This window comes from Pocillopora verrucosa, chromosome 8 (genome assembly GCF_036669915.1).
Source record: "Pocillopora verrucosa isolate sample1 chromosome 8, ASM3666991v2, whole genome shotgun sequence".
Classification (NCBI taxonomy): domain Eukaryota; kingdom Metazoa; phylum Cnidaria; class Anthozoa; order Scleractinia; family Pocilloporidae; genus Pocillopora; species Pocillopora verrucosa.
Window position 1 is genome coordinate 440,203 of NC_089319.1, and position 23,347 is coordinate 463,549.

The following is a 23,347-nucleotide window of genomic DNA, read 5'->3' on the forward strand; positions in this document are numbered from 1 at the left end:
TCAAACTCAGGGGTTTATTATTACGCCATATATTCTACTTCAATGGCAAAAGATCCTCCAGATTTTAGAGCACAATTTATCACAAGGTGCTTTTTTTCTGGGCTGATTTTCTCGAACAGCATTCTTAACGTTATCATATATCTCATTCAAATGGAAGATTTTCGTGCATTTATTAAGGGGCTATTTTTCAAGAAAGCCGCTAAAGCCTCCTGATGGAAAAATTGACTCTCATCGCTCCGATCGCTCAGGTAACGATCCATCATAACCTTCAAGTCAATTTCAGTACACAATAACCATACACAGTAATCCAGTGGGATCAATTTAGGAACAAAACTTTTCCCGACTGTTGATTAATGTTCCAGCAAGCTCCAACATTAGTACAAAGGTGACCACGGCAGAAGTCAATTAATAGTCGCTTCTCTGCGTTTTTATCTTCTCTTTCGATACCACTTTGGAAAAGCCCTGTTTTCGGAGATCGAAAGAGCCGTTAACCCCGACCGATATGCTTCATTTTGACTGAGGAAAAAAGATAAATTTTCAAGTTTATCTGCCAAATTAATGGGGACTTCTAGGCTAGATTAACTGTGTACAGTAAGAAATAAGTTTTGTCATTACTCAAACATCGAATTCCAATCACATTCCCAGCGCTATAGTGGACAACATTATGTGTTTGTTAAGGCTTGGTGGGACAAAGTGGCTGGAGTCTAAATAGCTAGTAATCATAGTAAATTCTGTAAAATGTTGTGGTGGAGCTTTTTGAGTGTAAGTACCCTCAAATGTGATAAAGCAATATATCAGTGGCACCTTTGTACTATTTTGAGTAATTAAAGTATTGTAACTTACCTAAGCGAGTATCGTAAAAAAAGACTCTTGTATTTCTATCCCGATGTTCCTGTCATAATTTCTGACTGGAATTCGAAAAAAGATGATGTATAGAGATTTCAAAAACAGTCATAAAGAGCGGTTGATGCTGCTCTATCTGTTATCAAAAATTGTAGATAGAAAATGGGATATGTATAATGCATGTGGTAAGGTAATGATCATGTAAATCATGCAGGTCCAGGGTCGCTTAAATAAACGGTTATCTGGGCGCGTGGAAGCCAGCCTTGTTACTTGTAAGCTGGCTATGAAACCTGACCTTGTAACTCAGATTTTACTTCGTGTCATGTTGGTTAGCATGTGATTTCTTCAAATATAATCGCCCTAAAAGTGATCGATAATTAATTTTAATCAGTGCATGTATTTCTACACCTTATACAGAAAATCAATAAAATATTCATCATTGTGTGATCACATAAATTTTTTTATTGAAGTGTTTTTTGACTGATCGTTAAATTAGCTGGAGCGCTTATGGGTTTGGAAAAAATTTATTCTAAATGAAGTCTTTGGTCAACGACTAATGTGTTGTCAATGGTGAAAAAGGTTTGACAAGCATGAATGATTACCATAGCTACAATGAATTTAAGTGAACTAAAGAGACGGAAAAATAGATTACGAGTATTTCTAAATTAAAGAAATTGGGGGTTCATCATGCAAATTTTTCTCACATACAAAACAATTTTTAAAACGAAGGATTTGTTTGTTGATCTTCCATATTTAATATTCCCCCATGAAAAGTTTGAATATAAGTTAGTGTCAGTTTTTTCATTAACTGTCAAGTCCTACAGCTCGGGAACAGAATCAAATATTCCTTTGTTGTAAAAGAAATCTTGACAGGCAATACCCTCGACTTGTCTTATGGGAGCGTAAGATTTGGATTGCTTTAAATCACATAAATCAATGCAAGTAGGCATGTTAACAAATGGGGAACCGCTTATATCACACAATAAGCCTAATTTTAGCGGTTAGACGCTGCAGTAGATAGCTGTAGTCATAGGAACTTTATAAAAACACAATTCAAAAATCTTGTTTACAAACAGAGAAAAAAAAATCCTTCAACCACCTCTTTTTTGATTGAAGTTGGATTTTACATCTAAATCTTGCGTCATATGGCTTTAGAATATATACTGGTTCATGTTCTTCTTAAGAACTCAAACTTAATAATTAAAACTTCTTATTGACAAAATTAAATTTGCGAACTTTAATCAATAACCTTTTTTAGGTCTTTATTTCCTTATCACAATTCCAAGAGCTCTGCTAGCATCTCATCGAGTTCTTCTTCCGATGCGCTGGCTCGGAGTTTTGCGCAATTTGTTCCATCACACGCTTCGCTCGAGCTTTTCGGTCTCTCTACGGTTCCGCTGTTAAAATTACTCTTCTCCCAGCCCACATTCTCTAAATCACGCATGAGTTTTTCAACCAGGGAGTCCGTACTTCCCCTCACACCTGCGGAAGCTTCTCTTGAAATCTGCCCTTCGTTTTCTTGTCTTGTGGTTTCAACAAGTTGAAGCAATTCTTGTAGCTCTGCATTTCTCTTCTCCACATCCAGAAAAAATTGTTCGAGTTCCTCGTCTGGACGTTGCGAATCTTCGTCTACAACAGACGGACGTTTCTTGGCGTTTTTAGACGAGGGGCTGTACAAATTGCCAGTCTCAACCTCATCCAAAATCCTTTCCATGTCCTCTTCTTTTGCAAAACTGTTCACTCTCGACAGCTTTTTCGAGGAACTGGATATTTTGTGATTAACAGTTTTTTCTTGATTCACCGTTGAAGGCTCCAACATTTTGTTCCTCGCTTCTTTAAAATGATTATTCGTTCTGTTTTGCACAGAACCCAACAAAAAGCTTGTCCTCATGTCTTTACAAGAGCTTCAAGTACTAACCACTAGTATGCTACGAGTGACCGCAGTTTGCGTTTACTTGCTGCTTTAAAGAGCTTTAATTAGCGCTGTGGCTCGTAGAACTTTCCCAACCAAGTGATAAAACATTTACACCTGTCTCCACTTTCCTAACAATTTGACCACAAAGGATCGTTGTGAATAGGAAAAACCTTCGCCCAATGAAATTTCCAATTTGTTGTTTTCCTAAACAATAAATTATATTACGCACTAAAAAAGTAAAACTGAAAATCCACGAGTGTTAATTAAATAAATTTCATTGAGTATATGCTGCCTTCGCTGTGGCCAATAAAGAAATTTTAACATCGTTTTTTTCCGAATCAGTTGTACGACGTATGGATGTTAAATTCTAGTCATGCATAACAAAAGACGTCAACGTGATATGGAAGCGATGAAAGCTTTTATTTCGACACCATTTTCTCATTCTTAGGTGATAAATAATAATTGAGGCACGTCCTACATCTGACAGATTTTCTTAGCATGTCAAATTTCCATGCCGTCATCGTCGAGTACAAACGTGAGACCAAGAAAAAAAAACCTTTGATAATTACTTAATTAATTACAAATCTGGAGTTTCACACAACTGAAAGGAAGAAACTAACTACAGGTCAATATTTTGCTTAGTTTTAAACGTTTAGGCTACAGAAATTGCAGGTGAAGACATGGATGAGAAATTACCAAACCCTTTGCAATGGAATTAAAATATCACAAGGTTAATTTTGTAGTTAACGATTGTTTCGATAGCATTTTTTAGTTCTATCGACGAACTTTATTGAAGTTCAAAAATAAGGAACATTTAGTAACTCTGGCACTGTTCTTGTGATTATAGGCAAATTTTCTTCTAATCACAGATTAAATTTTCATCTCCAGCAGAGGGGTACTTGGTTTAAACTCCGGTTTTTTAGCGAAATTTTCAGCAAGGGTTTCAGAAGTGTAGAAATCATTCATTGTCTTAGCAATCTTGCTTGTTCCACATAAATTCTCCTTTCTTCTGAACGTGAACGACGTTGACGAATTCATGGTTCTACTATTAGTGACCATTTCTCTCACAACTATAAAATGCTCAGTAGCTTGGAGGCAAATTGTCGCAAAGTCTCCTTTTGCGAAAGTTTCGCTTAAATTAAACATTCTCTCGGGCTCGTTTCCGTTGGTTGAAAATCGGCGCATCGTGGGCTCATTTTCCATATCGGAACGTTTGACATCTGGGGCTTTACTTTTAAGGAAAGGAGTTGCAGTCTTGTCCCATGCATTTTTAAGAATGGGTGATACACATTTCAGGCGCGGTGTAAACGTGCTATCTGGAACCAAGTTCCATCTAACTGTTTTCTTTGTCTTCTTTGGTACGCCTCCATAATAAGTTTGTTCCACTCGTACTACAAGCCCTGGGGACTAATTTGATAAACGTATAACGCATAAAGAAACAACTAACTTAATAGGAAAACAGATTCAGGTATGAGATGATTTAAGACACCGTGACAGAGAAAGCTTCACGTAGTGTAATTGTATCAGGGATATTAACATCACTGCAATGCAGTTTTCTATGGGCAATCAGAGTGATATTAGTTAAAAGTGGGTGATAAACTTCTTGCTCACTCGCATCAAGATGTGTCTACCTGGACACCATGGAATTGCCTGATGTCTTTTCGAAAATCATATGCAGGGGAATAAATTATCGTCAAATTTAGGTCCTTATGTGCAGCTGGCATGGTTTCAGTCACCCTAAACAAATGACGTTGATACAACAGCACCAATTAAAGTATCATGTTAAGGTAATTTATCAAAGACAAATACTAGATACTTTTACCTTGGGGACGATGTATTCGTGGTTTGTAAACATCCTTGTTACAGTAAAATATGCAATTTTTTCCTGACTAACAAGCATTTTCAGTGTCTCTCTCAGTTTATACATCAGCTCTCCTTCGCAAACTCTTACTCTTCCTTTCCATGACTGCCCATAGACAAAATCCCAAAAGTTCTGGCAGTTCACATCCAGAATCAAAGACCGGCTGTTAGCACTGGTTGGTTTTTCCACAAATATCTCTGAAGGACAAATTTTGCGGACAACCTCAATGTAGCCGATTGATTTTTTACCTAATCGCTGGCATCCACGGGTAACTTGAAGTTTCAACTTTTCTTGATACACTTTCCAAACATTTTTCTCAATTTCTTTGGCTGAGGAAGGTGTCCATGGCTTAATGACACACCTCTTCCCGCTTTTAGCATGCCGTTGGTCGTTAACAATAATTTCGTGCTGTCTTTTAAAACAGCTGCTGCATATGCAAGTATTTCTAGTTGCAAACGACATTTCTAAGGTGATTCAGGTGAATTTTATTTTGATTATGTGAAACTAAACGTATGCGTACGTAAGATGCATGCGTCATAAATACTGTGAAATGTTTGACCAGCGCGCGCTCTTAGCGTGTACTGATCGGTCGGAATCCTAGACCAAGAACTATGAATATGATTCTAGGCTCCTTTTTAATTCATTTGTGTAATGAGATGTATCATCATTCCCTTCGACACAAATAGTATTTTTACACCAGACTCTCGTTAAGAATTCTCAGTCCGTAAACTAAACTCAATGCTTTACCTGTTACATAATGGTTTACATATCTTTATAAATCCAGCATCAAGCTTTCACGTCTGTCTTTTCCAATCCATGCTATGTCCATTTCTCCACATTTCACCATCCGTTTCTTTATGACCCATTTTCCTCATTTGGCATTTTTGTTTACTACCAATCTAAATCAGCATCTCTGGCTGAAAGATATGTTGCATATCAGCCGACGACGGAGGCTGTTGCGATGCAGTTCCATCAACTTCAAATATCTGAAAAGTAATTCTCCCATTTAAGAGCCAGGCGTTGACGTTTCCCTGTGAGATAAGTTAGAGAATTTGATTTTATATCACGTGCACCCTCTTGATAATAACTTCACATTGTCTTTTTCAGGCCCTGTTTGCTGGAGTGATGTATTAAGATTATTTACGTCAATTACCTTCAGGTAGAAGTAAACGTATAAAGGAAAAATAAATGAGATGTGGTTAAATTTACATTCGCTTTTAAATCTTTTAACTCGCCCACCTTTTGTAATAACAGCAAAATAAACTTTAAAAAAAAGACAGAAAGCAAGCCTTGCGCTGTGATATTCCTTTTCTGTTTACATTTCCTTCCAATGAGTTATAATGATTTTCTGTATGGTTTGCCGCAACTTGATAATTATCGGTATTGTGAGGTGGATGGTGGATGTGCAAAAAAAGTCATTACTATTTGATATCCACCTCCATAATAGGTTTGACGAAAATACCTCGAAGTCAGCTGAGACACATATTTGAAACTTGAAATTGAAAACGTTTAAAAACAAAATAAAACACAGATTTACATTCTGGATAGAAATTGATTCTGTGAGGGTGTGTAGAACCCAGCTCTCTTTTCAGTTCAATTCTTATCCTTGAGTTGGCAACAGAATTTTCTGACTGCAACAAAAGCAAGGTTAGGTATTATTCAAAATAACTCGTCAATCCTTTAGGAAATACTGAGTGCACATAACTTCTACGGAAAACTTACATAAATTATTCCGTTTTTGACTGATTCAACACAAACAGCAATTAATTAACAGCGATAAGTGGTACAATAGATAAGTCACAATGCCGGCTAGAACCTTCATTTTGTGGCATACCTGTCGGGGTATTGTATGATAAAAGATCAGTTTATTTTAGGAAATGAGATGTGAATGACCAAGCATTTTTCGCGACATGTCCACGAAAGTGAACGTTTGCTTTTAATTGAGTAGATAGTGCTTAAATTTTATTGGTTGGTGCGGGCATCACAAATAGCGTTCATTTCAAAAGTCAAACCAGGGATTAAAAAAATCCATTAACTTTGCCATAGCTTGACGGAAACATACTTTAGAAAAGAAAAGAGAGGATTTCCTCTGAGGATATCTTAAACTCGCTAGTGAGAGCTGTGTTTTTGTTTTCCTAATACACAGACCGCACCTGAGGCCATAATATTAAGGTAGGTCGGTATTTATCATTAAAAAGTACGTTAGATTCCATATCTTGCAAATCAGCGCTACTCGACGTGACAGGTGTGATGAAAAAAAAATATGTAATTTTTAAGATTCCCACTTGGCTTGGAACACTTCGATTAATCAACAAAATAATAATTTTCACGAAAGTTGAATTTTATATGCTCATGAAAGGCTACTAGAGATCTTGAACAGTCTTAAAGGACATTATGCCAATGGAAAAGACAAACGGCATTTATTGTTCAAAAGAAGTCATTTTTCTCATCAATAAAGCCTGTATATAGTACCTGATAAATTATTTGAGAAACGGAAATAAGTTTCGATGAGAAACGGAAATAAGATCAATATCTTAGACACGCGGGCCATTTTCTTGATTTTGATGAAGCGATGTTTGATGTGCGGTTCGTTTTCGTCAACGCAATACGGTACGTGCAGCAAAATAGGTAAATAATACCTTCTGTTTCAAATTTTATGAGCCGAGGGGAATGCTTTTAAAACCATCACTCTCACAAAAAAAGTAATTAGTTCTGAAATTCTGAAGTTTTATTACAAACTGATTTCTGTAGAATCATTAAAAGTAAGTAATTTCTGAGATCAGTCCCAATTGTTATGGAAATTGAGGTGAACTTATAATTCAAATTATGGCACCCCTGCTCTCACAGACAATTTCTACAGTAATTTTAATTCTTCTTTATTTGTAAGCCTCATGGACCAACCACAGGCCGCAAAATAACTCGTGACGTTTGCAAAACAAAGCTTGGTCCGATAATTTATCTCCCGGGCGGACATTACCAACGGCAAAATGATAGAAGATCCGGAGTACATTAAATTGGAAGGACTGATCACGGATGATCAAGACATGTCTCTGCGCAAATCCCTTCTAAGTGGAAGAACTTCGCGAAGAATATCTGATAATTCAACGAACGAAAATTCTCTTCAGCAAAGCATTGATGAAACTGTGGAGCGAAACCCATGCAAGCGGATCAGCCTACATCAGGTAATGAATTGACTTTAACTTTAAATGTCTAGATGTCAGGGGGATTCAAGAAATCAGTTTCAATAAAAGTTTGGAAATGCATGTTTGCTAACAAATACATAGTCTCTATGAGGGAGGAAAAATGATGCTACTTGATAATAAAAAGATTTTTCTTAATTACTTACGCTGAAAATTAAAATGTATTTATTTTATGTGTTTGTTACTCAAAACCCTTCTTGTCAAAATGTTTAAAAATTTCAGCCATTACAATATCTTGGAGTCTTCGATTTGTTTTTTTCATCTCAGAGCAATTAAATATAGGGCATGTGAAATCACTTTCCATCGATTGCGGTGCACACATGAGTGACAACGCCAAAAACAGACAGCCCCACTCAAGTGCATTTATTACATTATAAAAATGACAATACTCTCGATGGGAATATCAAATAATTTTGTTATCGACAAGCGCTCTTTGAGTGCGATAGGTGGTTGTTTTGACTTCGAAGTCAGAAAACCCACAAAGACAACAGTTGGTAATTTCTGTAACTGTCTTTAACAACAGTAAAAAAAGCACCCTATTAAATTCAAATGCTATCAGCTAGAAAGGCACTACCTTTACAACTTATCTCAAATTAATTGTGTGCTATTCAAGGGGTTCTTTGTCTCAGTATGATTCAGCTTTCAAAAGAGTGTTATCCTCTAGCGACAGCTGCATCTTAGCATGTGGAGGATCCCTCTGGCCTACGAAAGTCTAACACATTTTACAATGCATGTCATCAGTACATCTTTTAATGGCAACATATATTTTTGTTTTATATAAGTTACTTACTTAAAAAAGGAATGAATGGTATAATTGTCACCTTTTCAATTTCACCGAAATTATTTTTATAATCGCCAGGAGTGAGGTTGCCAAAATGTAATAAATTTCATATTTGATGAGGATTTTTCTTTAGACAATGGTAAAGAAGAAGATTCAAACGCGTTTGTTAGAGATTGCATTTGAGAGAAAACAGACAATTGTTCATCACAAATGAGGCTAGATTGTAAGACTGACTACTGTAAGAGATTTTCCATCCAATTTACTATATTTCCTATTCAATTTATTTCAAAAGACATGGATTTATTTCAAAAGACATGGATTCTGAGGCCACTGTTCAACATAAATCTCTGGCCTGTTGAAATGAATCAAATTGATACTCAGTTAGGCACTAAGGTCTCTTCGCGGGTTTCTTGACTTAATCATATTAAAACAAACAACAACATGATCCAGATTTCCTAATTAATACACGATTATTGTGCTGAAACACAATAACATTTAGTATTTTTTCCCCGATTGATAGTTGCAAATTTTGATGGTTATCCGGCGGCTCGCTTGTTGTTAATCAGGTAGATGAACTCATTTCGGCAGCTAAGGAAACTCATTAAGTTATGCATGAGCTCCGAAATCATAAAAGGCGCACTTTGTTGGAGACCTTTGATTCTCATAAAAAAATGCTTTTGCACCATCTATTTCATTGAATATGGTTGGAACTGCTCTCGTCGTAATTTTTTAAATTTCTCATGCAACTTATTTAATTAACTCTTAATTTAATTAACTCTTGCAATATTGTCGATGGAAGTGTATAAGGGACCATCTGACTCAAAATTGAACATTGTAAACGACATTTCCTTGTTGCAAAGGATGCATGATCTTCCGAACTCAGGCCTCGATTTTAGAGCCACTTAAAGGAATTGAAGACTTAAGTAAGAGAAATGAGACTACGTGGACATCAACAAGCCTCCACCTTTCTTAAATTCAGCTGTAAATGACTTAAAACTGACAGAGGATTGTTTTAAAATTATAAAGAGCTGGTATTTTATCACTACCAGTATAAAATGAAATAGCTTTTTAATTGTTAACACTCTCCCACCGACGCAGCACCATAGTTTCTATACAAAATTACCCCCTTTTTTCAATTTTTAAGTTTTAGATGGAAATAAAAGATGGATTCCGGTAGAGATATCACTAGTCTGACTTTGTGTGACTGAGGAATCCATTTTCCCATATGATTATCTTGTTTCTCTACTCAATGAAAAATCTTAAATTTTGCGTCGTCATTTCCCATGCAAGTTAATTTATTTACTGTTGATAAATTTCGTTCAGGTACTTTATTTTTAGCGACCTGTCATCATGCACCCAGGTACTTAAAATTGTAAACATCTTTTTTGTTGAGCTTAACCTTTTTAATTTAAAGAAAGTGACTAATTTTGAGCTAGACATAAATCCTGTGAAGTTCACGTTTCATTCGATTATACCAGTTGACAATAGGAAAACTCCTGGCGATTAGAATTTTGATATTCACTTTGCTATTTGGTCTTAATTCAATGTAATTTTTTCATATAATAAAATGATCTGGACTGCTATTTGGACTATATAAGAGCAAGCAAATTTTTAAAAGAGTGAAATAGTTGCTCAAGCCCGTAGAGTGAGGGAAGGTAATTTGAAATCTTCGAAAAATTTGCAATTGTTTATGTATTCCAAATTGCATCATAAAGCTATCTGTGTACATTTAAACTTTGTTCTGCACTGTTTGCGATGAAAACAAATGGACAAATAACGTTATGCGGGTATATCGTTTAATGTTTTAGAAAAGAAAGCTCTTCTTCAAAATACAAATATTATCAATTTCGTCTTAGCTGAAAAAAGGAAATTCAAATGAAAATTCCATTTTAGCAGACCATGTTTTTCGTGTCATATTGAGGCAACAAGAATTGCAGACCTACCCTTGATATATTAGGGAAATTTTCCGCAATGATATTGTGTACCTCATGAAACATGATTCAATTTCCTATTTCACTGATTATAACTTCCTTTCCAATGCCCCTCGAGGAATAACTCCAGCTGAACCTATTAGAGAAATCACCTCATGATAATTAAGTGTGGTTAAAAATAACGTTATTCCCGACCAATCAGAGCTTCTTTTTGATCACTTGAGCTAAAAGAGGGTTTAAGGAGGAAGCAGATGATGAATCACATCATGTGACCAGTAAAATGTTATTTGGCTGGTTGCACTGACTATTTTAGCTTTGTGGCTTCAAACTGTCTCCGCTAGATATTTAGCCTTGAATTAAATATCAATAAATTTAAAATCAACCGTCACTTACGTTGATATCAAAGTGCGTTATTGTGATAATCCTAGGCATGCAGAGATGGCCTGGCTACTGTAGTTGAGAGGCTGATCAGAGTAAATCCTTCGGTTTGTAATGAATACGACAAAGATGGAATGGCACCTCTTCATCATGCGGCCAGAGGAAACTTCGTACAGATTATGAAATTGCTTCTTAAAGCTGGAGCTGGTGAGGGATAAGTTTTAAGGTTTGCATCAATGTGCTGATGGCAAAATGCAAGTTTGTACTAAAGTGAGCTCACTGTAACCGGGTCCCAAACAATGTTGAAATTTTGGTGCAAGGTTGCAGTCACGGTGGAGGGGGAGGTAGAGCGAACGGCAAAAAACTACGACGGTCGGTTTCCAAAAAGAGTCAACTTGTTTAAATAAGGTACTATTCCGTCAGCTCTGCGTGTCACAAAAAATCGTAACTTTTTGGTTGAAAATCGAAAATGGAAACTTTTCCCTTGAACTACGTAGTAGCGCCGCAACAGTCTCAGAATTAAATATTATTTACACCCTCCTTCGTTTAAAAAAGTATATTGGTCGATATTGACTTGTTCTTGTACAACCAGCTACTGTCTGCGAAAAGGAGACATGAAACTAATCATGCGACTTCTTCATACAGATATTGACATCCCGGCCACTAAGAATTGTATGTACGTGACACCGCTAATATGCGCTAGCAAGTTTGACTCGTTCGATGCTTGCCGAGTTCTCATTCAAAATGGCGCCCAAATAACGAAGAAAACCTGCAACGGTCAGTCACCTTTGCATTATGCTGCACGGAAAGGACATACACGTGTTCTTGAGGTAAACAGCTATAGCATGTTAAGTAGATTAAAAGTAAAAAACAGTACTTAAAATAGTTTTAAAAAAATAGTAAATTAAATGAAAATGAGGGAATGAGAACAAGTGAGCCAAAAGGCAACGTCAAGGATGGAAAAACAACCCATCTTTTCCATTACCGGTGTTAAGTCAGGGTGATTACAATGACAAAAAACATATAGAAAAGTTGCACAGTTATTTTAAGACGATTTTCTTCTTACTTGGATTATTCAGGTTCTGCTAAATGAAGGAGGAGCTGACGTAGACCATGAAGATAACGACAAAGCCACTCCACTGCACACTGCAGCACAGGCCGGCCAGATTGAAGTCATTAGGAAACTGGTGAGGGTTGAAATTTATCCCAATCATTTATTAAAAAGTGCATTTTTCTAGAGAAAATTGACTTTATTGGCCAAAGTTTAAGAGTTATTTACTGCGTTCAAGCCCATTGAAACCTCAAGGTTCAAACGCGGCAGTTTTTTCTCGGGTGAGAGGGCGACTGCAGTAAACACTGGAGAGAAATGCTATTCAGCACATCTCAGTCGTCTCTCTTTGGTTTGACAGCACAATATACGATTTCTGATCTGGTTCCCTGAACCTTGTTACTTCTTAGGTGTTCTACGGAGCAGACGTGGCTCGTAGGGACAATGACGGGTACACACCGCTACACCTTGCGGCACGTGAAGGTCACGTGGATTCCTTCAAGGAGATCCTCAAAAAAGGTAACATTTCACAAAGTCGAATGTGAAAGGAAACGATGTGGAGTAGATCTGAAAATGGATTTTATCAAATTCAGTCGGGCACTACCCTAACATGCTGTGAAAATCAAAATATTGTAGAGAGTATTTTTTCTCCCCAGCCAAAAGTGGTGGTTTGTCTACAAAGACACTGTTAAACAGTCCTGATTGTTACGGAAACGTCTGCTTGCATCTAGCGATAAAATATGGACACAGAGAGGTCGGTACAGATAATTGTCACTCTAACTTAATTTTAGAAATTGATCAGAACAATTACTCGTCAGAAAACAAATTACCTATGACCAATTAGATTTATTTTCAGAGGGCAGCAGTTTAATCATGATTTTTACCCCTTCTTTGCTTATAGAACTTGATATACATTTGATTTTCTGCAGATCGTGGAGTTATGTTTGGGGTCTGGGGCTGACATAAGTACAGCACAGGTAGAAATGTACATAATTGTATTGAACTTATTCCATATTTAGCATGGCCTTTTCCAAGCGTTCAATAACAGTGGTCCATAACAGCTCGATAGAACCAACATGGGAAATTGTTATATACCTAGACTTTCACAAAACAAAACAAGCACTGTGATTGGTTGATTCTTGGTCACTTGCCCTTGGTACAATTCAAGTGTATCCTGACAGGGATACAATTGCGTAGTTGTCGCCCGCGCGCCAAATACAACAGCATGTTTTTGCCATATGATTGTTTAAGAGAAAGTCTAAATATATGACAAAGTACTTAATAGTTGGTCCTCCGGGAAACTGGTCAGTTTTGTTTTCCCGAGAGTCCTGATGTTTCCTGAGACGAAGTCGAGGAAAACAGAACCAACTGTTTCCCTCGGGACCATACATAAAGTGTATGATAGTGAAAGGAAACAAATGTTAATGCCTGTTAATTCAACGCCTGGAGAGAGGCCGTATTTAATAACAATACCATAAATTTAGAAATTGCCTTTGGTGAACTTAACGAGATCATCTGTAAAACATTTTTGAGAAATTTCAACCTAAAACACAGACGAGGAAGATAAAAAATTGAAAAAAGAATAAAAACTTCTCAGCGCACAAAAAACTTTCATTTGAAAAGATAAATCCTTTTTTGGATCATAGATGACTACCGAAATTGTTTTGCAGCTGAGACTCTGATTGTTTCATACAATTTATTTCAGGATGATTTTTCCACTCCGATCCACTTAGCTTGTAGTCATGGAGACCTAGAAATTACAAAGCTATTGGTTCAACAAGGTGCTAAGATTGAAAGTGAAGACGGTAACGGCTTAACACCTTTGTTGAGGTAATGAAAAGACCTCTCTGTCCTTTCCCTGAGTTAGTGCATAGATCAATCGAAAGTGGCCCAATTCCTAATTGGTTGCTTGACCAGGATCAAATTCAACTTTGTTCTCAGTTTTTTCTCTTCTTCGCTGGAAGGGGCGGGAAGAAGAGAGAGCCTGAGAAAGAGTTTCAGCGGATCTGGTCCCTGCTATTCTTTATTTAGGACTATACCTCGGTTAGATTAAGTGCATTACGAGACTGACAACTGCTAACATACGTGCGAAGTTGTGCTCTTGGTGGCTGGGTTTTCTTGATGCATAAAACATTGTAAGCCTTACACCATTTTACCCCCGTTTTCCACACATGTATTCACTATATTAATTATTACTTTCTCTTCAGGGCTTCACTTGGAGGGCACGTCCCAATCATCGAATTTCTTCTTGCACAAGTATCAAAGTGTTATTATTGTGAATGATATCCTAGCTCCCTGATAACTACTACTCAGTAACAGTTTGTTCCAAGCTTTTTAATGATCCTCTTGGAATTTTGAACATTTATTTTGATAATCGAACCATGAGTTTCTCTGGTTTTTACTTCCTTTCGCTCATAAATTTCCTGAATCTCCCGGTACTTCACTCATCTGACCGAAACTAAGAGCACTCGCAACTAGATCACTCGTAACATTTTCTTGTCCTGTGGTCATATTTCTTATAGTTATTTTGAATTTTGATACATGAATGGTCACTCTTACTCATACATTTGTGCCATTTTAACCTTTTGCTGCTGATAGGGAGCTAGGCTCTATCCAGTCGCAGATAGTTGCACCCCGTCTCCCTTAATGTGTGCTGTGAAACGAAGCCAACACAATGCTGTCAGATATTTCTTGGAACGCGGTTTTTCGCTGAAATATAAAGACCTGAACTGGAGAACCTGCCTCCATGTAGCGGTGGCATGTGCTGATATTGAAACTGTAGACTTAATCTTAGAGGTAATTTAACTAAAACTTAAAGGAAAAGGTTGTGGCTGGGATTAAATTTTTCTTCCCTTGGTAAAATAAGTTTGTTTAAAAGGGGAAAAACCAGCCATAAAATGATGCAGTAAAGGTTACTGAATCGATCACAAACACTACAGGTCCATCACTATTTCCCTCTGAATCCATATTTTTTGCTAGGTCCACGTTAAACCTCTGGCTTCAAAAAGAGAATAATGCAGCATCAGATTTAAAGGTGGTGAAACTTAAACGCTTTTTTTTTCAGAATGGAGGTCATAGCCTTTTGGAGAGCAAAGATCAATATGGGAAGACAGCAATACATTATGCTGCCGCCACCTGTAATGTCGATGTAAGTATTATGTAAAGCACAAAAAATCAAGATTTAAGAGGTCTCTTTGCGGGTCACAAAGCAGGTGGAGGTGCAAACCACCTTTCTCCAGCGAGAATCAGTGTTGTTTAAGGGTTACCTCCCAATTTTCCTCAGGTAGAATCCCATTCCAGCGACAGCAGTACTCTGCCTATTTTCAATCAGATATTATATTCACCTCTATCTCAAATGAAGCCCGTCACACTCTGGTGTCACATGACACTGACATCAAAGTCTTCGGTTAACCTAGATTCAGTCATGTCTTAATAGCAAGACGTACACTGGTGAGAACACTAATTGCACTTGACATGTTCCTTTCACATTTTATAGATAATCAACCGTCTGATCCTTGTGGGAGCTGATGTCAGGGCAAAAGACAACGAAGAAAAAATAGCTCTTCATTTTGCTGCAGAGTATGCATTGACAAGTCCTTTACCGATTTCATACGCAATTAGATATTTTTTAAGTAAATTTACTCTTCAAATTGACATCCAAGGAAAATAAAATAGTTTCATTATGCGCAATAAAATGTAACAGCCCGTTTATTTCAAAGCAAAAAGGTTTCGTTCACACATTTGGCTCAATAAAAGTCTATGGAATTGCTCATACATTATAGGCGCCAAACATTGGAAATCGGAATTGCCTTTCTTGTCGGTTTTTTATTCATATTGAGAAGGTTAAGGAAATAGATTTAGTGTTTATAAACGAAAAAATTCAAGGCAGGATCCGAAGGTTCATTTGGTGGACAGACTAAATTTAGTTAATAAAGTTTGAAAATAACGCGCTCCTTAATTTTTTTGTTTCTTAGGGCTGGAGCTCTTTGTGCCGTGAGATCGCTTCTAAGCGCATGCCCAGAGTCTGTAAATGACATTGACTATGGATCCCGCACGCCTCTCCATTTTGCAGCAGCCGAGGGAAGAGATAAAGTAGCAACTCATTTGTTACAAAATAGTGCTGAAGTTGACTACAGGTAACTGAACATGGAAATGATTATTAATGGCTGGTAATCTAATCATGCTTCTCATTTGTGTGCACCGAGTTACCAGTTATTCCTCCTTGCCACGAAAAACACTGATCATGAATTTTGGGAACAAAAATTTTGACTCGCGAAAAGAGCGAGTATCATAGTTGTGGATGCACACTGAAGATTTCTTCTTGTTGGCTGCAGGGATGATGAACGTTTTACACCGTTGTTTCATGCTACCATATGTGGTTGCCCTGCGACAATGGATACGTTGTTGTATCATGGGGCAGATATCAATGCTCTTGAGAAGAATCGAGTAAGTGGAAAGCAGCTAGTGTAGCTGGCTTTTTGGTACAAACAAAAACTTCAAGGACTTTGAGCCCAGTAAATTGACGTGGTAAATTATTCACATGTAAACACCATAGTCTGCCACTTGTGATGTATGAGTCAGCATGGGTCCGTTTATTCAATTTATGTAAAGTACTGAATTTTAAATTCCATGAGGGTGTTTCAATGAAAAAACGTGTCCATCAGAGCCAAAGGAGCGCTTTGCATAAGGCTCTCTAAATCGGTCATCGTAATGTTCAGTCAATACGTTGAAATCATCAGGTTTCTATTTACAGGTCAGCATCCCAACCTAATTACTTTACACTATGGATGTGAAGACTTCCGTTGATTGAGTTACAATAAATAAAAGCAAACATAGCCAAATCTAAAATAAACTGAACGTCGCAATTACGCTACAATTTAGATTGTTAACAAATCGTCTGAAATTGTTGTATTTTTTTCTAAATTGCAGAAGCCTCCGTTGGTATTTGCAGCATTTTTCAAAAACAACAAAAATTTTCGAAAGCTCGTTCGGTTAGGAGCAGATATGACAATAGTATCAACGACAGGCTACAACTGCCTGGATGCCGCTATCAGGGCTGGGAACAAGGAAGTCTGTATGGAAATAATTAAACACGAAAAGTATGTATTATCATTAAGATATGTTTTGTGTAATTACATGATACTTGAGACTCTGAGTGTTTTATTTTTCTTTGTCCACTGATTTCACACTAAACAAAAGATTCTTTCACAGGTGGCGGGAAGTCTTAAGCAACACAAAATGTGAGGGAGTATCACCCATGCGGCGACTTATTGAACGGTTTCCAGATGTCGCTAAAGTACGTTTGTTTATCATTAGCCTTTGAACCCCTAAGAGTGATTAGCATCTAATTTCTCCTTACAATATCACCCCTGAATCATACATCAAGGTCAGAAGAATGAAAGAAATGACGGCCAACGAAAGAAGCTGTTTAATGTTAAACAGATTCTCTCTGTCAGCTCCATAGGAAATGTATCAAGAACAGCATGGAGAATATGCATACTGATGTTAGGGTGTGAGGGGTCAAAAGAGGGTTAAAAAGTATGACGTTTACGGCAAGGCGAAATTAGCAAGCAATAACTGTGATTTTACGCTCTTTTCCTGAATTCTCAATCAAGTCAGCAAAAATTAGCGGAAATAAGACGGCGAGAGTTCCAATTTTACCGTTTGTCGTTCCTGAAATGTTCAAATAGAGGGAGCTCCCCAGACGCCAATTAAACATCAACTAAATTATCATCAAACTCTTGCAGTCAAATACTCTCAGTCCATAGCACTGCACCATGACGGGGCAAAATCGTAACGAAACTGTGGCTATTCAGTATTGCATAAAATTCATGATTGACCATCTAAATTTATTCAATGTCTACCTCCACGTGAGAAATAACTCCAAACAAGTTCCGCACCAAAATGTCAATTTCACACACACATCCCAATTAAAATCTGTCTTCCTCTTTGGCATCTTATCTACAGCTTGTGCTAGACAAATGTATCGAGCATTCGCCACTTCTGGACACAGATCCAAATTATACGGTAAGGGCAGAAGTAAAACACCGACTCGAACATCTAAACGTGTTTAAGGATGCCATCTGAATTTCTTCCCTTAATCTCTTCTCAGATCACCTACGACTTCAGTTTTATTTTTCCAAACTCGGATGAAGAATTTGACCTCAACCAAGAACGATATTGTGGACTAAAGGTATGATGAACGAAAGGATTGAAACAAATAACATTTATCGCTTGAGAACGTCTATCGATAACAAGACTGAACATTTATTCTTGCCATCGTCAAGAAAACATCAACATCGTAAGTAGAGCATATACATGTGTACCAAGAGGATATAAACTGTTTATAATCTCTTGTGTGTACTCTAGATAGCCCATGGTCCTAATTTTTGTCACATCGGTTCTTCCGTAGACAATGTTGGATTCTGGCCGTGAAGAACTTTTGTTTCATCCTCTCACCAGGGAGCTGGTACGAATGAAATGGTATGTAGGATGATACTGCCTAACAATGATGACCTTTTCCGCTTATACTCGCTTTCTTAGTAAACATACCTTTGTTTAAAGGAGTATGATATGAAATGTAGGGAGAATTAAACAAAACAATTGAAATTTGAAAAAATTAAATTATGAAACTGCAATGCAGACACTTTTTTTACGGTGACATTAGAAGATTTGTCTCGCGACAAATCCACACCAGTTTTTTGCATCTCATTTCTTTTCTTTGTTTTCAAACAGGCGACGTATTGGTCTGACTGTGTTTCTCATGGGAGCAATCTTTTATTTAACGTTCCTGTCCGTATTTTCTCTCTACCTTTACTGCAAAAGCGATATTTCTAAGGTTAGTTTAACATCAATCGCAATCAATCTTGTACCCAGATCTTGCTTTAACTTCAATGTGAAAGCCTAAGGGTTGCCTTCTTATCTGGATGTTCCCTGAATGAAAAGTCCTGTCCGTACGACCGAGTTCCATCCTTTACTTTCTAGTGTTTGTTTGTTTGTTTGTTATGAGAAAAATTTACAATTCATGAAAGTTCACATCTTTACCAAATATGACATAATTGCATGGTACATTTTCAGCTTTATTTTAATTTTTGTTCCAGAGATCTGAATCATGATATGAAATCATGTTTTTTCTTCCTCTATTACGAATAGAAATATGTAATAAACTAAATTCCTCGGGATACAATCGACGAGCTTAAATTATGAAATAAAGAGGATGACTCAATTTAAAAGCAAGAACAGAATTCGTTTCACAACGCAGAATATAATTCTTTCCCAGAGACACTGCAATGATGGTTGGAATTATCCACAAAAGATTTTTCTGCTTATTTTCTGTACGTCAAACCTACTTTTGGAAGCTTTCCAACTCTACAACGAGGTTCGTATGTGCGAGTTTTTACGTTTCTTTCAAGTAACAAACTTAATACTTTTGAGTAACGTTTGAACTGGTTGAAGATAATTATTCATGGTCATCTATTTTTTCTCAGCGCTGGATGTATTTTGAGTTGACCAATTTCTTGGAAGTTTCCACCTACGTGACAACAATCATGGCCGTCACTCTACCAGATGGGCAAGACCACCAATGGGCTGTCGGGATCATAGCACTGTTAATGGCATTCTTCGCCATGCTTCTACAGCTTCAACTGTAAGTAAATACCCAAATACAGTAGTTGGATCGCATGTTTTCCGGCTTACCTAAAATAAGTGATGAATCAGAAGTGAATTTTAATGCTTAAAAGGAGAATAATCGAGAATTTTCTCTTCGTGAACGCCGATTTTCAGCGGTCCTGCTTAAAGTTATTAAAATGAGTAGAGGTTGGCTTCGATTTACAGAATGACATGAAAAGTACGATCATTGTAATCATATGGAGCCACGATTAAAAGAGTGATTTAGTGTTATCAGCTGAGTTGATTAAGTAAATTGGCCTCCTTAAAAATTTGCGAAGCTGAAGTTTCGAACGTTAGTCCTTAGTCATTCGCTCTGACGAAGGGCTAACGCTCGAAACGTCAATTTTAAAACTCTTTACGGTGGTCAGTTTATGATATAAACCAGCCTTTTATACTCTCCCACCGACGCAACATCACAATTTCTTTAGAAACTTATCCCCTTTATTCGCGACCAGAAGGGTCAGCAAAATAATTGGAAATTGGTTTCCTTTCATCTTACTGAATTAAGATAATGCCAGAAACCATAATATACCAAACTTTGACATCCACCGAAAAGGAAAGGTAAAACCAATATATGATTTACGATTTTATCTCAGACTCCTCTCCTGCGCCCATGAAAACTCCTTGCGACGAAGAAAAATTATAGAAATCAGGATTTTCATCACATGAAAGTTTAAGGAAATATATAAGACAATAATACACTATTGTTGCATCCTTTCAGACTTTTCTGCTCAGGTATCTACGTCACAATGCTGTTGGAGGTCCTTAAATCTGTATTCAAGGTTTGTATCGCAAACAGTGCTAAATATCTTTAATAACATTATCTTATTCCTGTAATTTCTCTTGGTCATAATGAGGCTGTTTAAGTGAGAGCAAATGAGTGTTATTTGTATCATGGCATGAACACCACCTAAATGCGCATCGCCACCAAGGCTGAAAATATTTCGCCAGTGGTCTCTCAGTTAGTTAGTTCATCAGATTTTTCCCGCTGATCTCTTGTAGGAGGCTTTACTGTCTTTTTAAGAAGTTTTCATTATTTGTTATTTGACTCAGTCGGATCAAATGTCCTCAAATAATCTTAAACACATCACTGTTTATCTGCTGGTTTTATTTTCAGGTGATCGTTGTGTTTTCCTTGCTTATTGCGGCTTATGGATTGATATTTTACTTGCTCTTGGGAGATGAGGTGATAAGAATAGAATCAGTTTACTAACAACTGTGAATACATAAATGTCATATATTTGAACTGCAGATAAAGAAGTAAATATGAAAGCGATCTTCGCAGTAATGAACACTACTTGAGCAGTCGTAGAAATAACGCCTGAAAAAAAAATCAGGCCTGTACGGGATTTAAACTCATGACCTCTGCGATACCCGTGCACCGCTTAACCAACTGAGCTTCCAATTTGAGAGATCTTCACGAGTGAGCCCGTTTAATCATAACTGTCATTATTTTTTTTTTTGCTGTTTTCCAGTTGTCGTATACTTCCCCGTATATGTCAGTTTTGAAGGTGTTCGACATGATGGCTGGTGGAGTCGAATTCAACCATTACTTTGTGGAGAACCTGGAACTTCGCATGCCAGATCTGGCCCGCTTCATTTGTTTCACATTTATCCTCGTTATGTCCATCTCGCTAATGAACCTGTTGGTGAGTAACAACTGACCTCGCGCCTCAACTTTTTTAATTGTGGTGTAGTGTTGTGTTGTTATCCATTTGTTCATACATTTCTCCTCAAAGCTGGTTTCCAAATACATATTACTTTCAATTGATAGCTGTAAACATTTCAGGAAATGTCTACAGGAGAAAAACTCTCAGTCGTAAATGTATACTGACACCAAATTAGCTGAGTCAAATGTCAGTTAATATTTTAGCGATCGCAATGTTATTCCCAATTTTTTATACAGTGCCGCTTTATTTTAGTCACGCCCCCATCGGCATGTTTTCTCTTTTTTTCTAATTTCTTTGCAGATTGGTTTGGCTGTTGGGGACATTGAGTCTGTACAAAAGAATGCCGAGCTCAAACGTCTGAGGACACAGGTTAGTGACCAGGCTGATTTTTTGTTTAACACGTTGGCATCCTTTTTGTCCACGTATCTCTCCCAGTCATTCTGTTTACAGAGTCAACATAAATCTCAACCAACCAGCACAAGAGATAGGGCAGAAAATTATTTATTATCTACAGTGTTAGTGTCGAGGTCAAAAGGGGTGAAATGTATTTTTGCAGTTCTTCTCCAATCGTATACTCTGGTCTGGCTAGAGGACGATACCCCAAGAGTCAACAAGCCAAGCAGAATTCTCTTTTCCCTCTACATCACATTTTGGAGAGCAAACCATCATCATCGTAGAATGACTTTCATGTATTTCTCAGATGGTAGGCGCAGAACGACAGCTCAGGGACAACTGAAAATTGTTATTTTTAATCCAACCACAATCTTTCTCAACAGATAGAGTCACTGTCTCAATTTGAAAAAAAGCTGCCATCTAGTATGAAAGATCGCCTATATTCTCCCAAGCTGGTTCTTTGGCCAAACTCGGGATCCATGTCTTTTGTGAGGAAATTAACGGTAAGATAACGCACTACAGGTATTAAAAAACAGCTGTAAGATGAATACAATAATAATGAATACCTTGGTTGACTGCTGAAGATTTTTTTTTGTGCATTTTTTACTCGTCAGTGGTCTCTGGGGCTTGTGGATTACGCTTCAATTCGAATGATTGAAAAAACTAAGCCATCCCACGAAGAAGACAAGATGAAAGAGCTTCAAGAACAACTCAAAACGCAACAAGAAAGGTGAATGATGCTTCCTTCACAAAAAACATTTCTTAAGACAACTTCACATTAAGTAGTAGAAAATGGGTAAGAGTAGCAAGAATAAGCCATGGAACTCACTTCAAGGTTATGCTAAGCGATTCAATTATGATTATTATTACGATGTTTTTTTTTCTTTGTTGTCGATTCCAATCGTCATTTACTCAAGTAATCCATTCATTCGTCTCTTATTCAATCATTCACAGTCTCTTTCGTCGATGCATTCATCTTTTTTTTCATTCACACATCCAATCAAACTCGAATTCTCTTTTCCATCGTATTTCTAGTCTCAATACGTTACGGACGGAGCTGCGATCTCAAAGAACAATCCTAGAGAACATTTCCATCAATATGGGAGCGAGATCCCCTGTCAGTAACAGAACAAATCTGATGGATGATTTCTGAGTCCTTATGTGGATATTTGAAAGTATAAACTTTCAACAAGAAAAAGCTGTTTCCTCACTCTTTAAATTAGTAACGCGACTTTGTTCATAAGTCCTTGATGAATACAGAAAACGCACAACCTGAAACACACCATTATAGATACTTAAACAATTCCAGTGAAACTTTATTAAAGCAAACGAAAAAAGATTTAGTTGCAGTTATGGCTAAAATTGCCAAAAAGTCGTTCAAGACAACTGTGAAATGATAAAAAAAAAAACAATAGCAAAACAAAATGGACAGAAAAAAAGTACAAACGATCCTCAATGTCAGCATGGTTAATGCAGAAGACTGTAAAATGCACCTCAGGCGATCTAGCATATATTTGACTCGACAGTAAACTGCCGATAAAATCAGAAACGTTTAAAGCAAATCTGATACTGGATACTGCTTGTTACTTACATTAAAGGCCCCTGAAATAATACGACAGATTCTAATGAGTTGTACATAGAAACAATAAAATAATGCTA

At 37.1% G+C, this 23,347-nt stretch overlaps 2 protein-coding genes across 5 annotated transcripts; one reads left to right on the plus strand and one right to left on the minus strand.

Annotated features, from left to right (window-relative positions):
* Nucleotides 1–1,334: 1,334 nt before the first annotated feature.
* Nucleotides 1,335–2,755, minus strand: LOC131785866 (uncharacterized). The gene has a single exon (XM_059102824.2). The coding sequence runs from the start codon at nucleotides 2,732–2,734 to the stop codon at nucleotides 2,117–2,119; it is 618 nt and encodes a 205-aa protein (XP_058958807.2). The 5' UTR covers nucleotides 2,735–2,755; the 3' UTR covers nucleotides 1,335–2,116.
* A 3,915-nt stretch (nucleotides 2,756–6,670) lies between these two features.
* Nucleotides 6,671–23,338, plus strand: LOC131785808 (transient receptor potential cation channel subfamily A member 1). 4 transcript variants are annotated; one of them, XM_059102753.2, is made up of 30 exons: nucleotides 6,671–6,791; nucleotides 7,507–7,801; nucleotides 10,960–11,116; nucleotides 11,555–11,739; nucleotides 11,989–12,096; nucleotides 12,368–12,476; nucleotides 12,614–12,711; nucleotides 12,887–12,934; nucleotides 13,663–13,787; nucleotides 14,165–14,213; nucleotides 14,556–14,753; nucleotides 15,022–15,105; nucleotides 15,454–15,536; nucleotides 15,932–16,093; nucleotides 16,292–16,403; nucleotides 16,887–17,056; nucleotides 17,169–17,253; nucleotides 17,925–17,984; nucleotides 18,070–18,150; nucleotides 18,370–18,440; nucleotides 18,693–18,795; nucleotides 19,237–19,335; nucleotides 19,445–19,602; nucleotides 20,347–20,407; nucleotides 20,743–20,811; nucleotides 21,101–21,274; nucleotides 21,596–21,664; nucleotides 22,072–22,191; nucleotides 22,303–22,418; nucleotides 22,724–23,338. In XM_059102753.2, exons 2-30 carry the CDS (start codon nucleotides 7,607–7,609, stop codon nucleotides 22,839–22,841), a joined length of 3,267 nt encoding a protein of 1,088 aa, XP_058958736.2. In that variant the 5' UTR covers nucleotides 6,671–6,791; nucleotides 7,507–7,606; the 3' UTR covers nucleotides 22,842–23,338. The 4 variants fall into 4 exon arrangements, with proteins under 4 accessions (XP_058958736.2, XP_066027071.1, XP_058958737.2 ...); XM_066170974.1 differs by lacking the exon at nucleotides 6,671–6,791 and adding an exon at nucleotides 7,210–7,247; XM_059102754.2 differs by lacking the exons at nucleotides 6,671–6,791; nucleotides 7,507–7,801 and having other exon boundaries at nucleotides 11,022–11,135.
* Nucleotides 23,339–23,347: the final 9 nt, after the last annotated feature.

Bases quoted from the DNA above. Each gene is read 5' to 3' on its own strand.
- LOC131785866 (XM_059102824.2), bottom strand. From the start codon at position 2,734: ATGAGGACAAGCTTTTTGTTGGGTTCTGTGCAAAACAGAACGAATAAT.
- LOC131785808 (XM_059102753.2), top strand. From the start codon at position 7,607: ATGATAGAAGATCCGGAGTACATTAAATTGGAAGGACTGATCACGGAT. The intron at 21,275-21,595 runs GTGAGTAACAAC...ATTTCTTTGCAG, and splicing joins TCTCGCTAATGAACCTGTTG to ATTGGTTTGGCTGTTGGGGA. The intron at 22,192-22,302 runs GTAAGATAACGC...TTTACTCGTCAG, and splicing joins CTTTTGTGAGGAAATTAACG to TGGTCTCTGGGGCTTGTGGA.